This window comes from Brienomyrus brachyistius, unplaced genomic scaffold, assembly GCF_023856365.1.
Source record: "Brienomyrus brachyistius isolate T26 unplaced genomic scaffold, BBRACH_0.4 scaffold32, whole genome shotgun sequence".
NCBI lineage: Eukaryota > Metazoa > Chordata > Actinopteri > Osteoglossiformes > Mormyridae > Brienomyrus > Brienomyrus brachyistius.
In genome coordinates, this window is record NW_026042307.1 from 781,447 (window position 1) to 805,913 (window position 24,467).

The 24,467-nt window shown below is 41.0% G+C and overlaps 1 protein-coding gene across 3 annotated transcripts in view; it reads left to right on the forward strand.

Annotated features, from left to right (window-relative positions):
* The window catches only part of LOC125721108 (rab11 family-interacting protein 5-like), a 28,434-nt gene extending 7,418 nt beyond the window's left edge, over window positions 1–21,016 (forward strand). For 2 of the 3 annotated variants that reach the window (XM_048997039.1, XM_048997042.1), the window contains 4 exons: window positions 1,518–2,026; window positions 6,231–6,807; window positions 14,928–15,084; window positions 19,888–21,016. In XM_048997039.1, the coding sequence (XP_048852996.1) occupies window positions 1,518–2,026; window positions 6,231–6,807; window positions 14,928–15,084; window positions 19,888–20,148 (1,504 nt within the window). In that variant the 3' untranslated portion in view covers window positions 20,149–21,016. The remainder of the gene's footprint in view (window positions 1–1,517; window positions 2,027–6,230; window positions 6,808–14,927; window positions 15,085–19,887) is intronic. The other variant, XM_048997040.1, reaches the window with a different exon arrangement.
* Window positions 21,017–24,467: the final 3,451 nt, after the last annotated feature.

Here is a 24,467-nt window from a genome sequence, read left to right on the forward strand (position 1 = left end):
CAAGTGGAGTTCTGTAGCTGAAAGTACTTAATGAGTGAGGTCGGGGGGAATGGCTGACTTGTTAACGCTAACAGGAAGACCACAAGTGCAAAAATAGCAGCTCAGCACTACTGTTGCTGCAAAAAATATTGTCTGAATGCACAATTGGTCTGCCTTTGAAACAGCTCTGAAGGCAAATGTGGGTCTATTTCCCATCTACTTTTTAATGTAATCTGGCAGGCTTTCTCTTTGATGTGCTGATAAGGAATTACTTATAATACTTGTACTGAACTCGCGTATGTTGTTGGAAACACGTCATGATGTTTCCTCCAGCATACTTTACTGTAGGGATGATTGTTGTTGATATGCAGTGACCTAAAATCACGCCAAATGAAGTTCTGCTTGTTCCTCCCAAATAGTTCAATTTCAGTTTCATCACTCCACAAAACATTTTCCCAGTATCGCTGTGGAGTGTCCAAGTGCTCCTTCACAAACTTCAGGCATGCAGCAATGTTCCTTTTTGACAGCAGTGGCTTCCTCCTTGGTGTCCTGCCATGGACTCCTTTCTTGTTCAGTGTTTTGCATATTGTTGAATCATGAGTACAGATGTTACACAGTTCTGATGACTTCAAGTCATTCGCTGTCACTCTACTCTTCTTCTTTACCTCAAAGATGACTTTGCGTTGTGCTCATCTTGGCAGGGCGCCCACTTCTAGGCAGAGTAGCCACAGTACCAAATTGTCTCCATTTATAGGCAACTTGCCTAACAGTAGACTGATGAATATGCAGAACCTTTGAGATGACTTTATAACCCTTTCCAGTCTTATGTAACATAACAATTTTTGATCGTAGGTCTTCAACTCTTTTGTGCCAGGCATGATTCCCATCTGGATATGCTTCTTGTCAAAACCCAAACTCAACCTTTTCAGTGGTTTTTATCAACCAAAGTCATTCTAGGCCACACCCCTGAACTCGTTTCATTAAATGAACTCCAGGTGCGCTAAATTCTGACTGCAATGAGCTTTTAAAAAAGTCATTAGCTTGGGGTTCACTTACTTTTTCGAACCTTCAGTTTCACAATTTGAATGATTTATACAATATGGTCAAATATTCTCTGAAAATCTATAGTATAGTAATAATATAGAAAATTCCAAGGGGTTCACATACTTTTTACTTTATATTATTCACAGACGCAAACCCATAAATGAGCGAAACAAAATATCGTGCTGTGGTCTCTTATTTTTCTTCCAGAGCTGTATAACATATTTCAACAAACATGACCAAAATAAAATGTGAACTGTTTTGCTTTTTGAAATGTTTTTCCTCGGCTTATGTACCTGATGTGTACAGCACTACTTCAAAAGCCTTTCAACCATTTTTTTGTAGTGCCGATTATTAGATGGTTATCTATGTACCTTCCGTGCTACTTGTCCAGTACAGGGTCCATGCAAGCACTGCGCATAAGGCACGGGGCACCCAGGAAGTTTGTTTAAACTACGTAACTAATGCTCTGTTATTCTTCTAATCTGTCACTCCAGGTGGTACAAGCTTCATTCTAAATCTGGAAAAAAGGAGAAGGATCGAGGCGAAGTGCAGGTCACTGTACAGTTCACACGCAATAACTTGACTGCTAGCATGTATGACCTCTCTGCGAAAGATAAACCACGCTCTCCTTTTGATAAGCTGAAGGATCGCATGAAAGGCAAAAAAAGAGGGGATATGGACTCATCTTCTGCCATCGTGCCAGGAGGTCTTCAGGTCCTGCCCCATATACGGAAGAGACTGCCAAGTGACGGTGGCGGGGAGGAAGACTATGAAGACGATGAGGGAGGTGAAGGACGACGGAGCAAGATGAGAAACTTTTTCCTCAGTGGAAAACTCCGCAAATCATCTGACACTCGGTCTAGCACATCCCTTGGTTCGGAGACCAGTGAGTCATCTTCACGGGGTGGCAGTTTGAGCCCCACTGCAGGCATAAGCGTTGTGGTGTCAGACATCTCAAACTCCCCCAGCAGTAGCAGCAACTTGACTGCTGACTACAGTCCTGGTAAGATTCACTCAGGAAATAAAAGTAAAAATTATTTAAGGTTGGAGAAATATTAAATTGGTGTGTGTGTGTGTCTGTTTAATGCTAGTTTTGCTGACTCAATTGTCAACTAATTCTGCTAATTTTACAAGATTTTCTGGCAATTATCTTGTAATAATATATAATACAATTTATTATAATATAAATGATATACTTATTCATATATTTAACACTTCTACTGTGGTGAGGTTAATTCAGTGAACACGCTTGAATGGCCATTATGCACAATAATTTATTAATATTGGCTTCGACTGCACAGGAGATTTCATGTTTCCTTCACATGATCTTACTGATATTGTGGGAGTACTGAGGGGGTGTGAGGTTCAGGGCTTACTTGGTTTCTTCACAATATTATTTATCACTTTTTCCCTTTTAAATATGATCATTGTGATTGAGGTTATTTTGACATAAGATGCAGAGAAAGTAATTATTTTATTCTCAGTATAATAAGAGATGAACCAGTCCACATTTTTCAATTTCTATCTGATTCTGATAACTGCCAATACGATACAAATTCCGATAACAGAGAGCTCTTTTTCCTTTTATTTTATTTTATTTTATTCTATTTTACATTTTAGAAAAAAATACAATATTTTATTATATTTTAATATAAGTATATTGTGTATAAATACTTATATTTAATATATATATTCATATTAATATGTTAAACTGGTAAATACAAATTAACAAATATACCTAAAAAAATCTTTAATTAGGCCATTAGAAACATACATAACGTACTGTTCCATCTTGTTTTACGCATTTTTGAGATATTTGTAGTTCAATTTTAATATGTTCCAGTAGAGTATACGCAAGTGGCGAATGCTTAAAATGCCCCACAGTTTTTCTCGTACTAGCAACAGCAACTTTGTTGCGATTGCAGTCCTTTGTGTATCATTAGCTGTATCGAGTGCGCAAAAGAGATCGAGTTAGTGACTCCCAAATCAGCCATTGCTTTTTTTCATATTATTCGCGTTGTCTTGCATAATCCTGTGCAATTTGTTTAGTGGGATTTTCCATTGAACGTTACTTCCACCTCTTAAATTTTTTTTTTTTTTACAAAGATTGCAAATCACTGTGCCACTAATCGTTAAAAGCATAAAGTATTTCCAAGTCATCATCCTCTTAACTGATATTCTTATGCCCCTTGTACTGCAAAGGGTATGTGCATGACATCACAGCAGGCAGAATTGAGTACCAAAAAACTGAGTGGCAGCGTTAATGTTCGGCTTGAACGCCGAAGAAAAAAAGCCATATATAACGAGAAAGAGCTGTCGTGTGGTTGATTGTACAAATCGATTTACCAAGAAATATTAGCTATATTTTTTACAGACTGATGAAAACTAAATAAGTAAGTATCGAGTGTGGATTAGTCACATATGACTGATAGCCGATCCATATAAAAGGTATGGATTGGCGGCGATCACGAATATTGGATTGGCACCTCTAATTATAACAGCTATTACATAAAAATTGTTGGAGTGTAATAGCTTCCAAATATGAAACTGAAAACACTTTAAACCTTAACTAATATGTTGTAAGGATGAAGATCTGGATCTGTTTAAATTTTGAGACAAACTGCACCACTATTGAAGCAACAGCAGTTAGTGACAGCAAAGAGAAGGCTGAGTTTATTAACACGCTTAACATTGTGAAAAGGATAACTCTAACGCTCATAATCTGAAGCACACGGTGCAAGTTATTTCAGGGCATTGCCAACCCACTTCTGCTAGTTTAATGGCAGAATAATAGTTGCAGTGTCAGGTGCATGGTCCAAAAAGGTTGTGTTTAGTCATGAGTGTGTTAAGTGTGTAACATGCTATAAACCAATAAAAATGTTATCTTCCGATCCCTTTAAATGACAGGTTTGCTTCCACCTTGACAGATTGCGATTACAATTGTGGATTTCCCAGGTACTAGAAAAGAATGCACACAAACAAACCATCTTTTTTCATCATTCTATACACACCAGTGTTGTTGGGTCATCCTGCCCAGAAGAACCCTACACATATATTTCTTCAAATATTTTGATGTACAGATTAATTATCTTTCATATTGTAGTCTTCTGCATGTTTTTGCACTGCCATGCCTTCTTGTGCGTGTAAACAGTGTATGTGAGGTGTTCACATGCCATTCTAGGGGCATGGAACTATTTTGATAACGCACCTTAAACCAATGAAGTACTGCAGCATTGACGTTTAACCATGTTTTGGTTGGTCAGAATCACAATCACTGCCTCAAAAAAGCAATGTGCCAACAATGTACCTTATTCCATATCATTTTAAGGCCGACACTCCCATAGGAGCTCAGATGGGACAATGACGTCTGACTAATACTTGCATCACACCTGGTGCCACTATGCACTGGGTATAATATAGGGCCCTAAAAATAACAATGTAATAAATTCCATAAATAAGGAAAGCTACAGTATACTGAAACAAATAGTGATGTGCAATAGATGTGCAATACAGATCAAATAAAGTGTGAGGTTCATAAAGGTGAGAATGTCAACTAAACATATTCTGTGGATCTTTTTGCAAACTTCCCAGGAACATTGGACAGGTCAGTGGCTCTTCTCAAACTGTGGGACACAGCATTGTACGATATTATAAAGTTTTCATAGTTTTTCTTTTTGGGTCGTTAGCCTCCCTGCTAGGCACATTTTATTAGCAGTAGTAAGGTAGTCGGTCAGGGAAACGTATTATGGGGAACCCGGACACTTGTATTGTAGGGAATTTTACTGTGTCGTGTTTTTTTGAATTGTGGGGAGAGTTTGTAAGGTAGGCTTGTAAAAATATTTTCATTGTACTATTGTAGTTTAGTTTGGAGAAATGTATTGTGATGGAATTTAATCATATCACTTAGCAAAATGTTAGGAAACACTGAAGCTAATATAAGAAATCGGGCGGCTCTAAAGCTGCAGAGGGACTGTAGACTTTTGCTGTGAACTTGGAGAGACTCAACAAGATTTTTTGAGTCAGAAGTGTCCGAGTGAAAAATTCGGCCAAATGCAAGGCAAGACCTGCAAGCTGACTTGCCTATATTCTGTTTCATTTAAGTCTAAGCTTAGCTTACTAACAATGTAGGTATTTGCTGACTATTTACAATCATCAGCATAAGAGAAAAATGAATGGATTTTATATGCAGGATGTGCTTTGTGCTTATGAATATATTTTTTCATGAATTATATCTGTTTATCTCACTATAAACAGTAATTCAATGGATTTTTTTGCATATTAACAATTATTTTATTCAAATTTTTTTATCAAAAAAGTTTTCTGTTCATCCAGATACAAAATACACATCGATATAACTTGTTTGACGGCTCAGGAATTGTATCTGATCCGAGATTAGTAAACGGATGTACAGGGCAACAGTGCAGCAGTGTGAAAGGGATTACATGTTGGCTGTCTTGATGAACAGACACAGTCTCGATGAATGCTTGTAGGATTGCAGTAATCCATGAATTAATCTGAAGTCATCTGTGAGTCAATGAGAAATAACTATTTTATGCAATGATTTTACTGAAGGATTTTTGCAGTTTCAGTTAATCCTGGGACTGAAATAACTTGTAATAATAAACACAAACAAAAAGTAAGAATCAGACTTTATCATTCATCAGTTATTACCATTACTCTTTCATTAATGATTATTTCAGAACATGAGTAACATACCAAAAGTATTTTTTGTATATTGGTCTACAAATTTTCTGCTATATGGTGCATGTTATTAACTCTGTTAGTAATGAAATGTTTTGTCTGTGTGATTATATCAGAATTGTTGTTTTTATGTAATATAAATGGATAACACTTAGCAGAGGTCATTTAATGACTTATTTGCTAGTTATTAGGGTTTTTTTTAATCAGTATGATTTATCAGGGGAATAGTGTTTCAACTTTCATGACTTATTTGAGAAGTATTTCACTCAGTATTTGCTGCTTCTTTGACATTTTTATATTTATTTGCTTATTTTAAGGTTGATTTTCTTTTTTTGGACTCCATTGTCTACTGTAAAAGGTTTTTAAGAGACCAAATGGAGAAATAGTCTGTAATTAAGTATAAAGTACACCGTTTTGTAAGTTATTTAAGTCATTCTGAGTTAAGAAAAAGTACATTGTTTCAAATTCCAGGTTCTGCACCTAAGGATTCTTCCTTTTCTCCTCAGAACACGCCGTCAGTCCTTTGCCAGAGCTCATGGGCCACAAGCGGGCCTTCAGTGATGAGGCCAGTCAGATTACTATCATCATGCCTCAGCCTATCACCAAGTGCCAGAGTGGCTTGCGGTCACAGTCCTCACTGTGCATCAATGGCAGCCACGTCTATGCTGCTGACTCCCTACTTTCTGGAGGCTCAGATACCCAGGCCACCTCTTTGGAGTTGCTGCAGAAATGCATGCCACTCTCCCGCTCCTTGCAAAACATCACTCGCCGGAGTGAAGATCCCCAAAATATCTGCACCAGTGAAGTCCGGCACCGGTCCTTTGATAACTCAGCGACAGAGGAAAAAGTACCTATGTTTGGGAAGGCTGACAAGGACCAATCGGAAAGCCGACCTGTGCAGGTGGCCATACCCATGATTTCTGCAGTAGGAGAATCAGCTGGAAATGACACAAAGCATAAGAATAACCTCCCTCGTGGAGGGGAAGACTCAGACCGTACCAAGGCTTGCAAGGGTCAAGGTGCACCACCGGAGCAGAAACACAAAGGCTGGTTTGGCTTCAAGGACCCTCAGAGCAGACCAAGGTGAGTGTGTGCTGTTCGGGAACAGACCAAGGTTGAGTGTGTGCTGTTCAGGAGCAGACCAAGGTGAGTGTGTGCTGTTCGGGAGCAGACCAAGGTTGAGTGTGTGCTGTTCAGGAGCAGACCAAGGTGAGTGTGTGCTGTTCAGGAGCAGACCAAGGTTGAGTGTGTGCTGTTCGGGAGCAGACCAAGGTGAGTGTGTGCTGTTCAGGAGCAGACCAAGGTTGAGTGTGTGCTGTTCAGGAGCAGACGAAGGTTGAGTGTGTGCTGTTCAGGAGCAGACGAAGGTTGAGTGTGTGCTGTTCAGGAGCAGACCAAGGTGAGTGTGTGCTGTTCAGGAGCAGACCAAGGTTGAGTGTGTGCTGTTCAGGAGCAGACCAAGGTTGAGTGTGTGCTGTTCAGGAGCAGACCAAGGTTGAGTGTGTGCTGTTCGGGAGCAGACCAAGGTGAGTGTGTGCTGTTCAGGAGCAGACCAAGGTTGAGTGTGTGCTGTTCAGGAGCAGACCAAGGTTGAGTGTGTGCTGTTCAGGAGCAGACGAAGGTTGAGTGTGTGCTGTTCAGGAGCAGACCAAGGTTGAGTGTGTGCTGTTCAGGAGCAGACCAAGGTGAGTGTGTGCTGTTCAGGAGCAGACCAAGGTTGAGTGTGTGCTGTTCAGGAGCAGACCAAGGTTGAGTGTGTGCTGTTCAGGAGCAGACGAAGGTTGAGTGTGTGCTGTTCAGGAGCAGACCAAGGTGAGTGTGTGCTGTTCAGGAGCAGACCAAGGTGAGTGTGTGCTGTTCAGGAGCAGACCAAGGTTGAGTGTGTGCTGTTCAGAAGCAGACCAAGGTTGAGTGTGTGCTGTTCAGGAGCAGACCAAGGTTGAGTGTGTGCTGTTCGGGAGCAGACCAAGGTGAGTGTGTGCTGTTCAGGAGCAGACCAAGGTTGAGTGTGTGCTATTCAGGAGCAGACCAAGGTTGAGTGTGTGCTGTTCAGAAGCAGACCAAGTTTGAGTGTGTGCTGTTCAGGAGCAGACCAAGGTTGAGTGTGTGCTGTTCGGGAGCAGACCAAGGTTGAGTGTGTGCTGTTCAGGAGCAGACCAAGGTTGAGTGTGTACTGTTCGGGAGCAGACCAAGGTGAGTGTGTGCTGTTCAGGAGCACTTGTGGCACACACCCACCTTTCAGGAGCAGGATTTGGTCTCCATTTTGTAGTGCTATCATGATTACAAACAGGAAGAAGTCCTTAGAACTGCATTTAAATCTATTTAATCTAGCAAAAACAGGTTTTTATCCTAGTATTTCTGTAATACATATTCTGCACATAATACAACACAGGGGTTTTTGAAGATTCTGTGGCAAATTGGACCGAGGGATCACTTACCATCTTAGTTTCAGATCCTCTTATTTGCAGACTCACTTTGTTCTTATTGTTCGTCTGGTTTGAAAATAGTGTTATATATAATATTACATCCATCCATCCATCCATCCATCCATCCATCCATCCATCCATCCATCCATCCATCCATTTATCTCTGAACCTCAATACAGGGTAGTAGGCACAGTACAAGGCTTCACAAGGCAGCATAGGAAACAATAAAGGGAACACCCTGGATAGGACCTCAGTGGAGGCAGGGCTGTAATGTGGTGAGGTTACAGCCGAGGTTTCTGTGCACAAGTGGAAGGCGTTTTTCTTACAGATGTTTCCCATAAAGACGTATTGTATTGACGTTCATTTAGGGACTATAAATCTGGAAAATCTGGTTTCAGTGTCACAAGTCCTACATATTATAAGTGACTTTGTGCTCATTCTTTCTGTAAAGTTACTAAGAAGTTCTGTCACTCACATTGTCTTGGCTTGTTTCCACAAACACACAGTACAGTAAAACCTCAGATTGCAAGCATAATTCGTTCAGGAAACGTGCTTGTAATTCAAAACACTCATATATCAAAGCGAATTTTCCCTTTAGAAATAATGAAAACTCAGATGATTCGTCCCACAACCCAAAAAAATGAATATAAAAGTGATTAATACAAAATATAAAGTAAAAATACATACAGTAAAACAAATTAACCTGCACTTTACCTTTGAAAAGAATCGTGGATGGTGTGAGGGAGATGAGAGAGAGAAGAGGAGGGTTATTTTGTAGGACTACTTTCACTATAACTAACAGAATCACTGCTATCTTTTGGCTCACTGGAATCTTTTTCTTTTTGTGTGACTTTAACAAGGAACCTATCCAATGACAGCCTCTTTTTGATTTCGCGTAAATGTGACGTTTCATTGCCGTTAAACAGATTCATCGTTCGCACTGCTACGCCCTTATTCGGGTGGTGCAGTATAAATAGCACGCGTCCTTGCGGAAGTCGTAAGCATGCGCATTTGTAGTAGCGGAAGTTACATTTCCGATAGGTGTATCATTTTTGCATGGTAAACAATTACCCACAATCCTACAGCAGGAGAGAGAGAGAGAACCACCGGCTCGGTTGTGATTACGTGACGTTGGACAGACAAAGCATATACGTAATACTCTCATTGCAAGTCCTCGTTCTTTTATGAAGTTACAATTTATTTTTAAAAATTTGCTTATCTTTCAAAACACGCAAACCAACTTACTCGCAATCCGAGGTTTTACTGTGCTTACTTATTTGGGTAATCAGAAGTAAAACTGTCAGGATTACGTGACAAAACTTGTCAAAAAAAATTTTTATTTTGTATGATTTCTGTACATTCTCTAATCCCTGAAAATGAAGGTTATCCCATTTTCTTTAATTATAAATATTAATATTATTGATATTATTTGTTTTGTGCAAATGTATTCCGGGCTGAACAATACTGGAAAAAGTTCATACTGCAATATTTTAAGTCATTGTAATATGTAGGAATTGAAAATTAATTATATAGCCAAATAGAACTTATTATATGCCTAACGAGTCTGCCAAAAATGTCGGTGGTGCCTTGAGCTGTGCCAGCAGATGTGAAGCAGTGCTGACACATCACTTGCTTCTGCTCAGTATCATCTCCATGGAATGTCAGCTGCAATAACACTGGGCTGACGAACCAATATGCAGTAGTGGGGGCTGGTCCTTGCACAAGAGTCTTAGGGATTTAGACACCTCCTCCTCCTCTGTTCGGCCATCCCATTAGACTGTGGGTAGAGGACAGGCTTAGGGTAATATTCAGCTCACACAGAAGGCTCTGCACACCCGTGATAGGATACTGAGGTCTGCAACCCACATTATGTCCTCTGTAATGCCATAATAATGGAAGACCCAAGTTATCAATAAATCGGCTAGTTCACTAGCAGTAGGAAGCTTTGGAAGAGGGACTGGACTATACATCTTAGAGAATCAATTGATGATAGCAAGAACTATTGTTTTACCTTGGAAATATGGGAGATCAGTAATATGGTGGACTTCCCGGACATGGATGACATGTAGATGACATGTAGTTCGGGGGTGGGGGGGAATGAGTGAATGACGATGTCATTGATGTAAACTACCACACATTTATTCACCAAGTCAGAAAAAACCTCGTACATAAACACCCGAAAGATCGACAGACTATTAGCTAATCTGTGTGGCATAAGAAGATATTTGTATTGTCCTAAATGTATGATAAATTAGGTTTTCCATTCATACCCTTCATGTATCCTGATCATATTGTAGGCACTTTGGAGATAGTTTAGTAAAGATTACTGCTTCTCACAACAGAGGGAGCAGAGGGGATTAACAACAGGGGTTCTCTCCATTTAATCATAATGGCATTCATGGCACGGTAATCCACACATGGGTGCAACCCTCCATCCTTTTTAACAAAGACTCCAGAGGTTACTGGTATGGTAGACAGAAACATAATACAGTACCTTGTTTTAAGCCCTCTTCCAGATAGACATTCATAGCTTCCTCTTCAAGTCGGGACAAGGGGAATAAATGTTCCTTAGGCAGAGTAGCCTCATCCAGGAGATCAATGGCACAGAAGCTCAAGTGCTAAATACGTCTAGGATGTTGTGGTATTTAGCTGGAATGATGGAGAATTCCTCCAGCTCAGGGCTCTCTACAGAAAAGGCTTTGTAAGGCATTTGCATGCATTGCTGCCTACAGGTACGTGACTAGACCAAGATCTCTCCTGCTTTCCGGTTGATGGTGGGGTTATGGTCCCTCAGCCAGGGTTGTCCCAGGAGATCCTGGTCGGAAGTCAGTACTGTACAAACAACTGGACAACTGGATGCGCTCAGAGTGTAGCAGCTCCACTTGTTATTGGAGTGGTACGATGCGTGATTCTACCACTGTCTACTGCATGTACTGGTGGATAATTCCTAGAGTAGGAATTTCAGTCATTTGGCAAATGGGCAATCAATGAAATTACCGGTGGCTCTGGAGTCTAAAAATGAATGAACAAACATTGTGTCCTCCCATTAGAGATCATGACTGGTAGTGTCAGCTTGGTTTCCATAATACCCAGAAGTATGGATAGCCCTACCTTCACGATGTCTCTGTGGTGTGAGGGGCGCCCTGGAGCATGGTGTGAGGGCAGTCCTGGAGCATATATCAAGCCACTGCATTACAGGTAGAGACAGATTTGGTATCGTTGTTGTTTCTCCATCACTGTCAGTGGGGCACGGTCAAGCTGCATAGGTTCTGTTTTGTCAACTGGAGATATGGAGCAGGATGTCTGTGCCTTTGTTTGGGTGCGTTGGTGGCAGCAGTCCTAGATGTCCTAGGGTTATGGACAGGCGACTCTACTCCCTGAACAAGTGCACCTTACCTTGGGATGCGAACTCATCACACAGTTCAGGGCAACCGGAGAACGACCACGATCTACAAACAACATTTTCACGTATGTGTCCCTCTTCTCCAGCTGGGCAAAGGCAGTATGGAGAGTCAGGGCTATGGTGTCATAAGTGGACCCATTGTGGTCGCCAGTCATTCAGTGATGTGATAGTTGAAGACTTGGGTACAGTGACGATGGTGGCAGATTTGAAATAGGCAGGAACCACAGACAGAGAGGGAGAGGTTGAAGATGTTCATGAACACTCCAGCCAACTGAGATGTGCATGACCTGAGGACATGGCCGGGGATTCCGTCAGGGCCAGCAGCTTTACAAGCGTTCAGTCACCTGAAGCTTTCTCTTCCTCACACGCGCTGTATGCGATGATGTCATCTGCAGTGTGCACGCTGACCAGTCTCGCAGTGTTGAATTGAGCAAAAAACACATTTAGCTCTTCGGACAGAGAGGCTGTAGTCTGTAACATGCTGTTTTTCCCTTTGAAGTCTGCGATGGTGTTTAGCGATGGTCCATGCTTTGCTGTTTTTATGGTCTTCCAGAGTTGGTATCTGGTGTGCCCGTAGAAGCAATGGTGAGCTCCACGCTGCTAATGACGCACAAACATCACTGTTGATCCATGGTTTCTGGTTTAGGTAAACTTTATTTATTATAGACGGAACAGCGTGGTCCACGCACTTCTTGATAAATCTGCAGACTGATTCCGCATATTCGTCGATTCTGTCAGCAGCCGTCCGAAACATGTCCCAGTCCGCGTGATAGAAACAGTCATGTCGTGTGGATTCTGATTGGTCCATCCAGAGATGCACTGCCCTGAGGGTTGGTGCTTCCTGTTTCAGCTTCTGCCTGTAGGCAGACGAGAACAGAATGGAGATGTGATTTGATTTGCGAAATGGAGCATGGATAAGGGCTTTGTATGCATCCTGGAAGGGGGTGTAACAAGGTCCAGGACCTGATCTCCTCTGGTGTCGTGCTGAATATGTTGAGGAAGTTTCAGTAGAACTTTCCTCAGGCTGGCATTGTTGAAATCCCCAGCTGTGGTATAGTATAGGTTATATAAATATATAAGTTATGGTAATGCTCAGTACAGTGCATAAGGGCAATGATACTTTACACTGATTCTGCTGAAAAAGCGAGCTCCTGTAGAGAGGAGAGTGGGATTAGAGCTGGTTTCAACCAGTGAGTGCCGCCCTTCGGGACGTGACATAAGGTGCATTCATCAATTAGCATACTGTATCTAATTACTTAAATAAAAACAAAGTTCTACTCACATTCCAGGCTTTTTGCTGTGCAGTTTCAGTTAAATCATCAATTTAATGTTAAACTAGTGGTGGTGGTAGCTGTCTGCACAGCATTTTTTTATGAAGCTGTCTATTTTGGGCAGCTTTGCATTTTTTTTTTCTCTAAATCTTCATTTTTCACTTCTGGCAGATGCTGTTATATTTGTATTCCATCTTACTGTCTGAGCATAGTGGAAATTTAGTTTTTTAAGTATTTTTTTTTCAAGCACCTTTCCCCAGGTGTTGTAATGTTTCAAATTTTTATTAAACATGTTTAGTTAATTCAGTATTTGACTAGAAGTTGTATTCCTTTTTAACAACTTACATTATTATAGAATATTTACAGAACATTGGCCGTGGTTAGGGGCGGCATGGTATTGCAGTGGTTAGCACTGTTGCCTCACACCTCTGGTACCCGGGTTCGAGTCTCCGCCAGGGTCACATGTGTGTGGAGTTTGCATGTTCTCCCCATGTCGTCGTGGGGTTTCCTCTGGGTACTCCGGTTTCCCCCCACAGTCCAAAAAACATGCTGAGGCTAATTGGAGTTGCTAAATTGCCCGTAGGTATGCATGTGTTAGTGAATGGAGTCTGAGTGTGCCCTGTGATGGAGTGGCCCCCCATCCTGGGTTGCTCCCTGCCTCATGCCCATTGCTTCCAGGATAGGCTCCGGACCCCCCGAGACCCAGTAGGATAAGCGGTTTGGAAAATGGATGGATGGATGGCTGTGGTTATGGGTAATCGGGCACCAATAATCAGTATCAGTATTAAAAAGAGGACGTTGGTTGATTCATACTGAGTAGCAAAGGAGAAATCCTGATTAGTTATTTGATTTTGAGACCACATTTGAGTGTACCAACAGTATGAGTTGTGAATCTGTACCAGGGAACTGAAAACTGTGGGCAGATTGGTTTTTCATCACTTATTCATCGTCAACAGCAAATTAATTTATATTGCATTGCATACCTATATCCACAGTGATTAAATTTCTATTATTCATTGCTATAACATTGCTGACACAAGTAATATAAAGGTATGAGATATTAAAACTTACATAAAATATTAAATTAATACAGAATTTGGTACATTTGGGTTTTGATTTCCTGCAATGGGTTGGTGCCCTGTCCTGGGTAATTGCCTGCCTTGTGTGGCTTCCAGGATAGGTTCCGGACTTGCAAGAGAGAAGCAAGTACGGAAAATGGAATGTGGAATGATGGATGGATGAACGGGTCAATGGAGGGATGCATGGATGGATGGATGGGTTTTGATTGTACACTTACATTTTGTTGCACTATTTGTCAGCATCTATATCACCTGCAGTTTGGACTAGGTGACTCATCTGAAGCTAACCAGGCTTAGGCTGCCCAGTACTTGGATGGGACACCAACTAGGAAAGGGAGGTTGCCGCTGAAAGAAGAATTAATGTGGCCAACAGGTTAGCCCACCCTGTGGTGTGTCTAAATCCCAGTGCAGTGAAGGGAACATTGTTTTGTTAAAATAGTGCTGTCCTTTGGATGAGATGTAAAACCGAGGTCCTGACTCTCTGACATCATAAAAGATCCCTCGGCATCTTATGAAAGGGTAGGGGTGCTACCCCAGTGTCCTGGCTAAACTTCCCACTGTGGCCCTTTCAAATCTGCCCTTCTATTCATCCCCTGTATTTAATTGGTGAATTATCTCTTGCCCCTTCACCACCTTAGCTACTGTGTGGTGAGTGTACTGGTGCATAATGGCTCCTGTCGCATCATTTAGGTGGGGGCTACACAGTGGTGGTGGTTGAAGTGCCTCCCCATTGGTTCTGTAAAGTGCTTTGGATGTCTTGAAAAATGCTGTATAATATTCAATCGTTCATTTGACTTATTTCAGTATATAGTCTAATCATCCCAGGCATCTATTGTGAAATTTATCTACACATTGTTCATACCGAAGTGATCCGGTTTAGGATATTCCATCTATTCTTCCATCTTCTAACTGTTTATCACAGTCAGGTGAATACTGAAACTCAATTACTTTTACCCTAGATTAATCTTGCTTGTCCCTTCATGAGCATTTTGTCAATACTTCAAATTCTTTTTTCCCTTTTCAGTCCTCATCCAGTTAAACCACTGACTACTACAGCTGCTCAGGAGGAGAGAAGATCAGACAGCCGCTCAGTACTCACCAGTGGGTTAGAGAAGCTAAAGTCCACCATCCAGGCAGGAAGGAGCACTCAGCATGGCCAGCCCGAGGCTGAAAGAAGCAAGGTAGGCTAGTGGTTTAAGTTTACATGTTCTTTAAATTCATCCTTTAATTAATATCCTTGGAAGACTGGGAGAGACTACATATAAAACCATGTGTCACTGGGTGTTGGAACTGGGACTTCACTTAAGGATGGGTAATGTTAACAACAGAAATGAAAGAGAGCTGTTTAATCGGGGTAAAGAACACAGAAATAACAGGTAAGACATATCCATGTTATTAAGTCAAAAGGGCATGTAGCTCCATTTTAATGTCTGAAATGGCTGAAGGTTAGGGTGGCCACTATTTGGCCTACAATTTTATGTTGTGTTAATTTATTTGTCTCACCCCAGAAAATTGTTTGATTTGGTGTAAAAACCATATGTGAAATTTTAACAAATAATGAAAAAATTTACAGGTAGCTCAGTGAAGTCAGAATTTGCAGTAATGCATGGAACGCAATGTTGGTGTGAAGTCGGGAGCTATGTAACATGCAGTACTGAAATTTCTGGTTGTCAAGCAGTAATACATATATTTTAAGTAATCCCCTTTAGGCCTATCGCGGTTGTATGCAGATTTTGTTTTAATGAATTTATACAAGGCACTTTCACAGTTTGACGATAAGTCAGTAACACCGTTAGTCGGCCAGAAAATGGATAACACACTACACTCACTGTAGTGACTACAGCAATGAAAAAACAATATCACTTTCGATGTGGACTGTCATTTTTACTAGCTGAACAGTGAACAGTCTACAATGCTTTCTCATTCACCTAGTCTTCTTTAGTGCATCCGGATAACGGCGACGATGTTCCTCTACAACTTGAAGAAGAAACTGCACCTGCTGCTCATCTTTTGTTAATTGTCTGCTGTAATCCTGAACCAGTACAACTCCACACTCTGCATGATCGTTGACCACTGTAAGAGCATGTACTGTTCTCCTGGCCAACTGGTACCTCTCAAGCGTGCTCCACAAGGCAGGATCTTCTGTAAGAAACGCTGTTGGAATTTTCAACAGGTCGAACAACACCAGTGACCTTTTTGATACAAAGCTAGACAACTTTGACAACAGTCTTTTATTGTCTTCAGGTCAACAGTTGCCCTTTTTTCATCACTTGGGGAGCTGTCCTGAATGGCATGGACCATGACCGCCTTCTCTTGGTTAGATGTATGATCATCAAACAGCGACAGGCAAACTAGTTCTTCTGAATGGTACCACACATATGAAGCGAACTTGCCCACCGAAACTGTTGCAATTTGTGGGTGGACTGCTTCATATGCAATGAGATCCTTAAGGAACTGTAAGTCACATGTAGGGGCAGCTGCTGCATGTGGTGCCATGAACCCTTGACGTAGAGACGGACGACGAAGATACAAATGTCACTAACACCTCGTCGTTCCCTTGGAGTGAGATTAAACTGAGAGCGGAGCAGCCAGATCTTCAAGACGTATATAACTTTTGCCATCCATGTTGCCTGGTGTGTGTTTGAACTAGTTGTGTCGAAGCTCATTCCAGTAACACTTTCGTCCACGCTCCATTGTCTTAGTGAATCGCAAACAGCCTTAGCCTCTGCTTCACCAGTCCCAGATGGTAGTTTAGCAACAGTAAGCAACTTGGCAATTCCAGCTCCTGTTACTATCACTGGGAGGCGGTCAACGTGGTGATTACTGGTTAAGTCCTTCGACAGCTTTCCGTCCCAGTGCACCACCAGTGGAACATCTGCTGTGAACGTCTCTTCCAGCTCTTCAGCCATCACATGTCGATGCCGCATTTGACTGCGGCGGGTGGTCTCCGGATCCAGTGCCAGCTCATGGACGTCACGACCGAGGCTTTTTGTTGTTTCAGTGACAATCATTATGCCATTTCGATTGGAAACCTTTGACCGGTCAAAGGCAGCAGTCATCTACTGAGGAATAACAGTCTCTCAGCCACGTTTTCGCTGAGACTCCGTGGTCTGTCTACTTGAGTCTTGTTCCATAGACTGCGCTTCTATTTCACTGTCTGATCCTGACGAGGTGAGGACCACAGATACACTGGCTATTTCACTTGCAGACTGACTGCGAAGGCGTGTGTTGTGTTCTTCTGCTGCCCGTTCGGCCTGCCTCTCTTCTACTCTGTGCAGTTTTAAATCTACACCACCCATGCATCCCCGCCTGCCCTTCTCACGCTGCGCAATCAGGAAATCTCGATCCTCAGTAATTTTGATTAATGACAGTGCATCTGAGTGTGCAATATCAAAGAGATCCTTGAGAACATCATAGAATTGTGCTTCGTTGTTCCTTTGTGTTGCTGTTTCCTTCCTTTATTCTTCTTCAGTGACCTCTAGTCATCAAAAATGTTCTCAAGTTTTTGCTGGCAGTGTTGGGTCCCTCTTGGAGGTATTCTGGCTCGGTTCCAGAACTCCAAAACACTGTTAATCACAAATTTTGAGGCCTCACGTTTTGTCTTACTAAGGTCATGATGATGGTAAAGGAACAAGCCAAGACACTGCCAGATAGACAGGCGCTTGGAGCCTGTGATTTCGTATGTCTTGCTGTCAAGAAGATAGACGTGGTCTTTACCCCGAGTACCTTGTGCCATCATTTCCCTGCAACATCATCATCAATTCACGATATTAGCTGTGTCATCATCAACATGCATCGTGCGACATGCATCATATCCGAGCGTCATTAATCCGGTGGATGGTGGCCAGCCTCTTCTACCACTCATAGTTACTTTCGCAATGTAATACACATTAAATAGATTAAATTGTTTGTACCTGAGCAATATGCAGCAAGAACATATATGAATCACGTCATATGCTAATTAAATGAAGAAATTATAGCTTTTGCATTTATCAATATGCCACTGTTCAATTGTTCATTAATGACATAGATACTACAATACCAGATAGTACTTACAGTATGTTGTCATGACAACATACATAGTTTAGATACAGTAACAAATTATTTCAACCATAAATATTCAGTTGGAAACATTAACAAGTTAATGATGTTTTGAATTATTGCAGTTATTTTAGAGATCGACTCATTACAGGCCTACTCCGGAATAGAATTAATACTCGCAGTGCTTTATTGTAGGAGGAACTTTGAGGTGTTTAAACTACCTCTAAATATTTAACAATTTATCTGAAATTTGGCAGGAAGCATTTTCTCAATTAATCTAACAAATGAGGAGGGTGAGAGACGATGATTTCAAAAGGTCAAAAATAAGTGGCACCCTACTGAAGGCTTCTACTTACGAATGAGATACCTTCCGAATGGCCATTTGGTATATGCAAGTACAAAGAACTAGGATGCTGGGAGTATGCACACTACGCTGCTGCACAGCAGGAGTAGCGCCCAGAAGTCATCCATCCATCCATCCATTTTCCAAACCGCTTATCCTACTGGGTTGCGAGGGGTCCGGAGCCTATCCCGGAAGCAATGGGCACGAGGCAAGGAACAACCCAGGATGGGGGTCCAGCCCATCACAGGGCACACTGACATACCATTCACTCACACATGCACACCTATGGGCAATTTAGCAACTCCAATTAGCCTCAGCATGTTTTTAGACTGTGGGGGGAAACCGGAAAACTTGGAGGAAACCCCACAACGACATGGGGAGAACATGCAAACTCCACACACATGTGACCCAGGCGGAGACTCGAACCCGGATCCCAGAGGTGTGAGGCAACAGTGCTAACCACTGCACCACCATGCTGCCCCCCTAGAAGTCATACTAGGCGGAATTGGTGTGCAGAAAAAAAATGTTACGAACAAGAAACGGCAGCCTAATGAACCTAATTTGGACTTACTGTCCTCTTAGTTCATATGTCTGAAAGTTAGTAAGTTGAAAGTTCGTAAGTAGAGGAGTGTCTGCATATATGTTGCAGATGAGGTCATTGCAGTATATTAACTTTCAGTACTGATGCTAATTTGTAGAAGTTTTATGGATATGGAAGATCAAGGTCAGGTTGAGGTCAGTTTTTTAAGGCTGAAAGCAGAGGTTTAATTCTTCGTTGAATTTCTATCCATTTGTCTTCTAACCACTGATCCTGGTCAGAGTGGCAGTGCAGATTGTAGCATATGCTACCTGGGATGGGATGCTAGTACATCACATGTCACATATGTGCTCACGCTGGTCAGCCTATCTGCACGTCTTAACATTATGGAACCCAGAGTGTTTGAGGAGAACATGCAAACTCTGCTCCTGAATTGACATTTACCAATCGAACTTGAATTATGTATTAACCACGAACTAAGTCTGAGTTACATAGTGATCTCATGTTAATGCATTATTAATGAATCTAGACTTATGTTTTATCTCAAGCAATCACTATATCTGTTACTACAGTATACCTGTTAATTCTGTAAATCCTTCCGAAATACTGAAGGAACAAATCATCAATAACAGAAGTTAGATACTGTTCTCATATTTGTTAATCATGATTGAATCATGATGTATTTTTTTTCCCAAGCAGTTATTATATTTGTTTCTATATCTGTTAATTTTGTAAACCTTTGTGAACTGCTGAAGGAACAAGTCATGAATTACACAAGTTAAATGCTGATCTCATATTTGTTCATCATTAGTGAACCGTGATGTATTTTTTATCTTTAGTAGCAACTATATTTGTTCATGACCTACTAAGTATTTGTACTAAGTATTTGTGCCCCATCAGGTAAAGTGCTACCAACTCTTATTGCTATATAATGAATGAATAAATGTAGTTAATCACCTTTTGTCAATATGTAACTTTTTTGAGTAAAGATCATTGTTAGAAGTGTGCAGTTTTCCTTCCTAACAGTATCTTTCCCCGTTTCCTTCCTCTTTGTTTATTCAGCAGTCTCTCCCTGAGGAGGACACCTCACTTTGTCATCTGTCCAACAGCGACCTCATTGCTCTACTTCTGCAGCAGGACGCAGAGCTGAAGAAGCAAGCAGCTCAGCTTGAAAGGCAAGGGGCCTTGCTTAAGAGTCGAGAGCTGGAGCTGAAGAAGATGAAGCTTACGGTGCGGGACCTGGAGGACTACATCGACAAGCTGCTGGTGCGCATCATGGACCAGACACCGACATTGTTGCAAGTGCGGTCAAAGTTCAAATGATTCAGTTAGTTCATTGGGTCTAGGTTTTATAACTATACTTCACCTTCAAATTGCATCACCCTTCTAATATAGATATAGTACTAAATAAATCAATATCCAAAATGTTTTCAATGTACCTGGCTTTCTGCTTTGAAATGCATATTTACCAAAGGAAACGATGGAAAACTGTGCAGTTTCAAATCTAACTCCCTTAGTGAGCTTAGACTAGTTCACGTAAAAGCTATGAACTATTTGTATTTGAAAATGCTGCTCAAAGCACACCTACTCCTGTCATGCTATAAGCCAAAATGAGCATGTAATAGTAAACAGAGGCTTCAAAGTGTTGTTAGACATCTGGGGCCTCATTTACCAAACTTTGCATAAATTTCAGTGTGAAAAAAATGTGCACCCATGAAAAGGAATAAAATGCGTAACACAAAAAAATCAGATTTATGGAACCTGATGTGCACGCATTTTCCCTCAGAAATGTCAGGACTGTCTTGTATGTGGACAAGCCTCGTACATTTGCCACCCACAGATATCCATAAATGGTCAATGCAAACGAACTGCACACTCATATAATATGCAAATCAAGCCTTTGTGGTTGCAAAGTCCAATGATTGCGTTTGTAAATAACAAACCAAAAAAAAGGAATTTTGAGCAGTGTGAAGTCGAGGCACAACAGAATGTTATATTTGGTGCCCTAAGCATGTTAATAAAAAGATCAAGTATAGATATACATTTTTTTATTATTTAATTATCACACAGGTATATATTGTTCTGCACTTTTGCACTTTTTTGCACTTTTGGATTAGATGCCAAACGGCATTTCTTTCTTTGATTACTTGTACTTTATGCAATGATAATAAACTTCCGCTGTATGGCAACACATTGCTGCAGCAGTAAATTCCGTCAGCTCTACAAAACGCACTATACCCAAAAGAAAGATATATAAATAAGTGGTGAGATCTGAAGATAGAGAGAAGGAAATAACTTGCTGTGCAGAGGGCCAGTGAGACTGTATTTGTCAAGGGCAAACCCACATCTTCACCTTCAAACTTTGACATGCATTCGGCAGAGCAGTTGCGAGGTACTGATGTGGTATGTGAATGGCCGCATCATAATGATGACGTCATGATGGCATTACACATGGCTTTCGCGATAATAGAAGGAAATGGAAGTGATTGACAAAAGTCTGTTATGTCTATACTGCTGTGCCTTTGATAAACTTTGGTTTAATCTGAGGTCAGCTTATTACAATGTCAGTGCAATCGATTGCCCAGATTCCATTAGGAAAACTGGGCATTGCTGCAAATGTAGGTTTTACACTTTCCTGTCCACCTACAGCACAGAGTAACATACATTTTATGCAAAACAGCAAAGTTCAAAGACATTTTATGTAGTGCAAATAAGTAAAAATTATGTGGAAAACTTGTTCCCTTCCAATCTTTCTGTTAACATAATATCAAGAATGTTTTTGCTTTGTATCACATTCTCCTGACTAAAGACTTTTTGGAATACGTTACTCCATACATGCGAATGTCTATGCCTAATTCACATTTAGTGTATAGTCTTTAGCCTACACAAATAAACGGTATTCCAGCAGAATAAAATAAATGGAATTAATAATGAATAATAATAATAATTAAAATACATCCAAGTTCACATTTTTAGATTCCATGGTGTTTGAAGTGAAAGCGCAAATTGGTGGTGTGAATTATTGGCATGAGCCCTGTCATTTTGCTGGTTTACCTTAAATTCCCAGCTTTACAATGGCTGTTGCCTTTTCTCGATATGTCCAAAATGTTTCTTATACCACCTAGTGAGTTTCCATAAACATCCACATTTTTTCCAGTCAAGTTTTGCTGGATAGGTTTTGCATAAAAAGTTGTGTACTCAAGTTTCGAGCATCTTATTGTGTGTATATAGTTTTGATAAATGAGGCCCCTGGTGTTTATAAACATGCATAGTATTAAAGACAGATTGAATGTCGATATGCTCAGCATTTTCTTCCTTCTTCCTTGCACATTGCTTCCTCATAGAGACCCTGAACGTGTTTGACTAGGTATGACAGCCAGTTTTGCCTTATACAGGATTGTGTAATATCTACACAGGTTACACTGATTGTAGCGACACGGCTTAGAATGTCATAAATTATTCACAGTATATCCATTCTGCTGCATTACCTAACAGATATGCTTTTACTAAAGGTCACATACTCATTATAGTGCATTCATATGTCCAGTCAAAGAACTCATGTCTACATTATAAATGCCATGCTAGAACGCCCATTTAATGTAGTCCAGTATCACTGTTATAACCTTGTACATCCAATACACCATTTGTTTTGTGTAAAGATGTTCTTAATGGTAGTATTGATTATTAACAGTGGGCATTTCAGAGACTCCAGTTAAACTAACTGCTAACTGGTCTTAGTCTTTGGACTGCCAGAGGAATCCCACATCATACAGAGAGAACATCTCCATGCACACGAAGGAAAGGTGCGATTCATTCCCCGAACCATGAAGTCTGAGGTACGAGTACTATCCACTGAACCACTGTGCAAACCCCATGCTATTGATGAACGAAAGCCATATTATGATGAATTAAGAAAAAAGAAAATTTTGGTTCTTATAGAATTCCATGTGATGCAATTCTTGAATAATAATTCTACAAGTCTTTCAGCTCCTTATTAAATTCCCCTAGTTGTTTTTTTTCATTCTATAGTGTATTAAGGAATTTGATCCTTGAATTGTTCTTAATTAAAGAATATGTAACAGTACAGCAAATGGTGTCGTTAGTGCACTTAATTTCTATTCATCATGTGCGTTACATACACTAATTATCATGTCCTGTCCATCTTGTCTGTCTGACCCTTCTGTCTCCTCCCTGATGTGACCCTAATGAGCCATGCCTGTTGCTCATTGATTGTTGTATGAGTGCCTCTGTGTCTTGTCAGTCCCAGTCAGGGGCGCTGCTAAGGATTTTGGGCCCCATGAAAAGAATCTTGACAGGGCCCCCAACACATTTATTGGGGGCTTCTCTGGGCCCCCTCTCAGTGATGGGCTCCGAGAATCGTCATCGTTTACCCCCCCTTTACAACGCCCCTGGTCCCAGTCTAGTCATTGATGTTGTCCCTCCTGTTGTCTATGTCTGCCCCTGTGCAAGTCTTCCCTCTTCTCCCGTTTGGATCCCTCGTCGTCCCGTTTTGTTTTCCCCATAATAGTTTGTGATTTAGTTTAAGAAAGTACATTTACCGTACCCCAGCCCTTGAGTTGTTCTTTTCCATCTCATGACACTAGTAGTCGTCACACAGTGATGCTCCTTGAAGAAGTGCTGTATGTTAAGATCAAAGCAGATGTGGCATGTAATTTCAATAACAACAGTTTTTTTTTTATCAACTTTCGGTGAAATACTTCCAACCACTTATCCTGGTCAGGGTTGTGGGGGGAAGGCTGGAGTCTATCCCAGGCAGTGCAAGACAGAAGCCTCCGAGGACGCAGTCCCAGTTCATTTCAGAACACATACAATCATATACAAGAATATGGAGGACATGCGAACTCCACATACACAGAACAGGGGTGGGATTTAAAGTTGCAGCCCTGAGGTGTGAGGCAATGGTGAGAGAAAGAGTCACCATACCATCCAGTGAAATACTTCTTCAGAATTTGTAAGATAAATTTTCATATTACTAAGTAATAACTTTAGCTCTTACTATTGAAATTTTCAATGCATATCGGCTCATAATTTATTTTATTGAAAGCGGTGTTCTCTGGCTAGGTACCACAAATCATTTAGCCACCCAGTATATCAGGCAGAAAAATGTCCCACAATTAGACCTAGATTTCAGTGTTCAGTTACGGTGGGAGTATCACTGTTTGGGAATGCTTTGCTCCATCAGGACCTAGACAACATTACCTCAGGAATACAAAGGAAGGTGAATTTACCCAGAATTCTTGCCAGGTGTTATATTGTAGAAAGAATAATTCAAAAGAAACTTCTGCATCTACATCAACATTTTTGAAAAAGCAAAATAGAAGTACTGAATGGAACTTTTCTTCATCCAAAAGAGCAGCAGTTGTATTTCAAATCTTGGAGCCCCTCATCCTGTCATATAGAGTGAACATTATCTATCTTCATATCTTCAACTGTTATAAGAACATAAGAAATTTACAAACCAGAGGAGGCCATTCGGCCCATCAAGCTCATTTGGGGAGAACTTAACTAATAGCTCAGAGTTGTTAAAATCTTATCTAGCTCTGATTTAAAGGAACCCAGGGTTTTAGCTTGCACTACACTAACAGGAAGACTATTCCATACTCTAACTACACGCTGTGTTC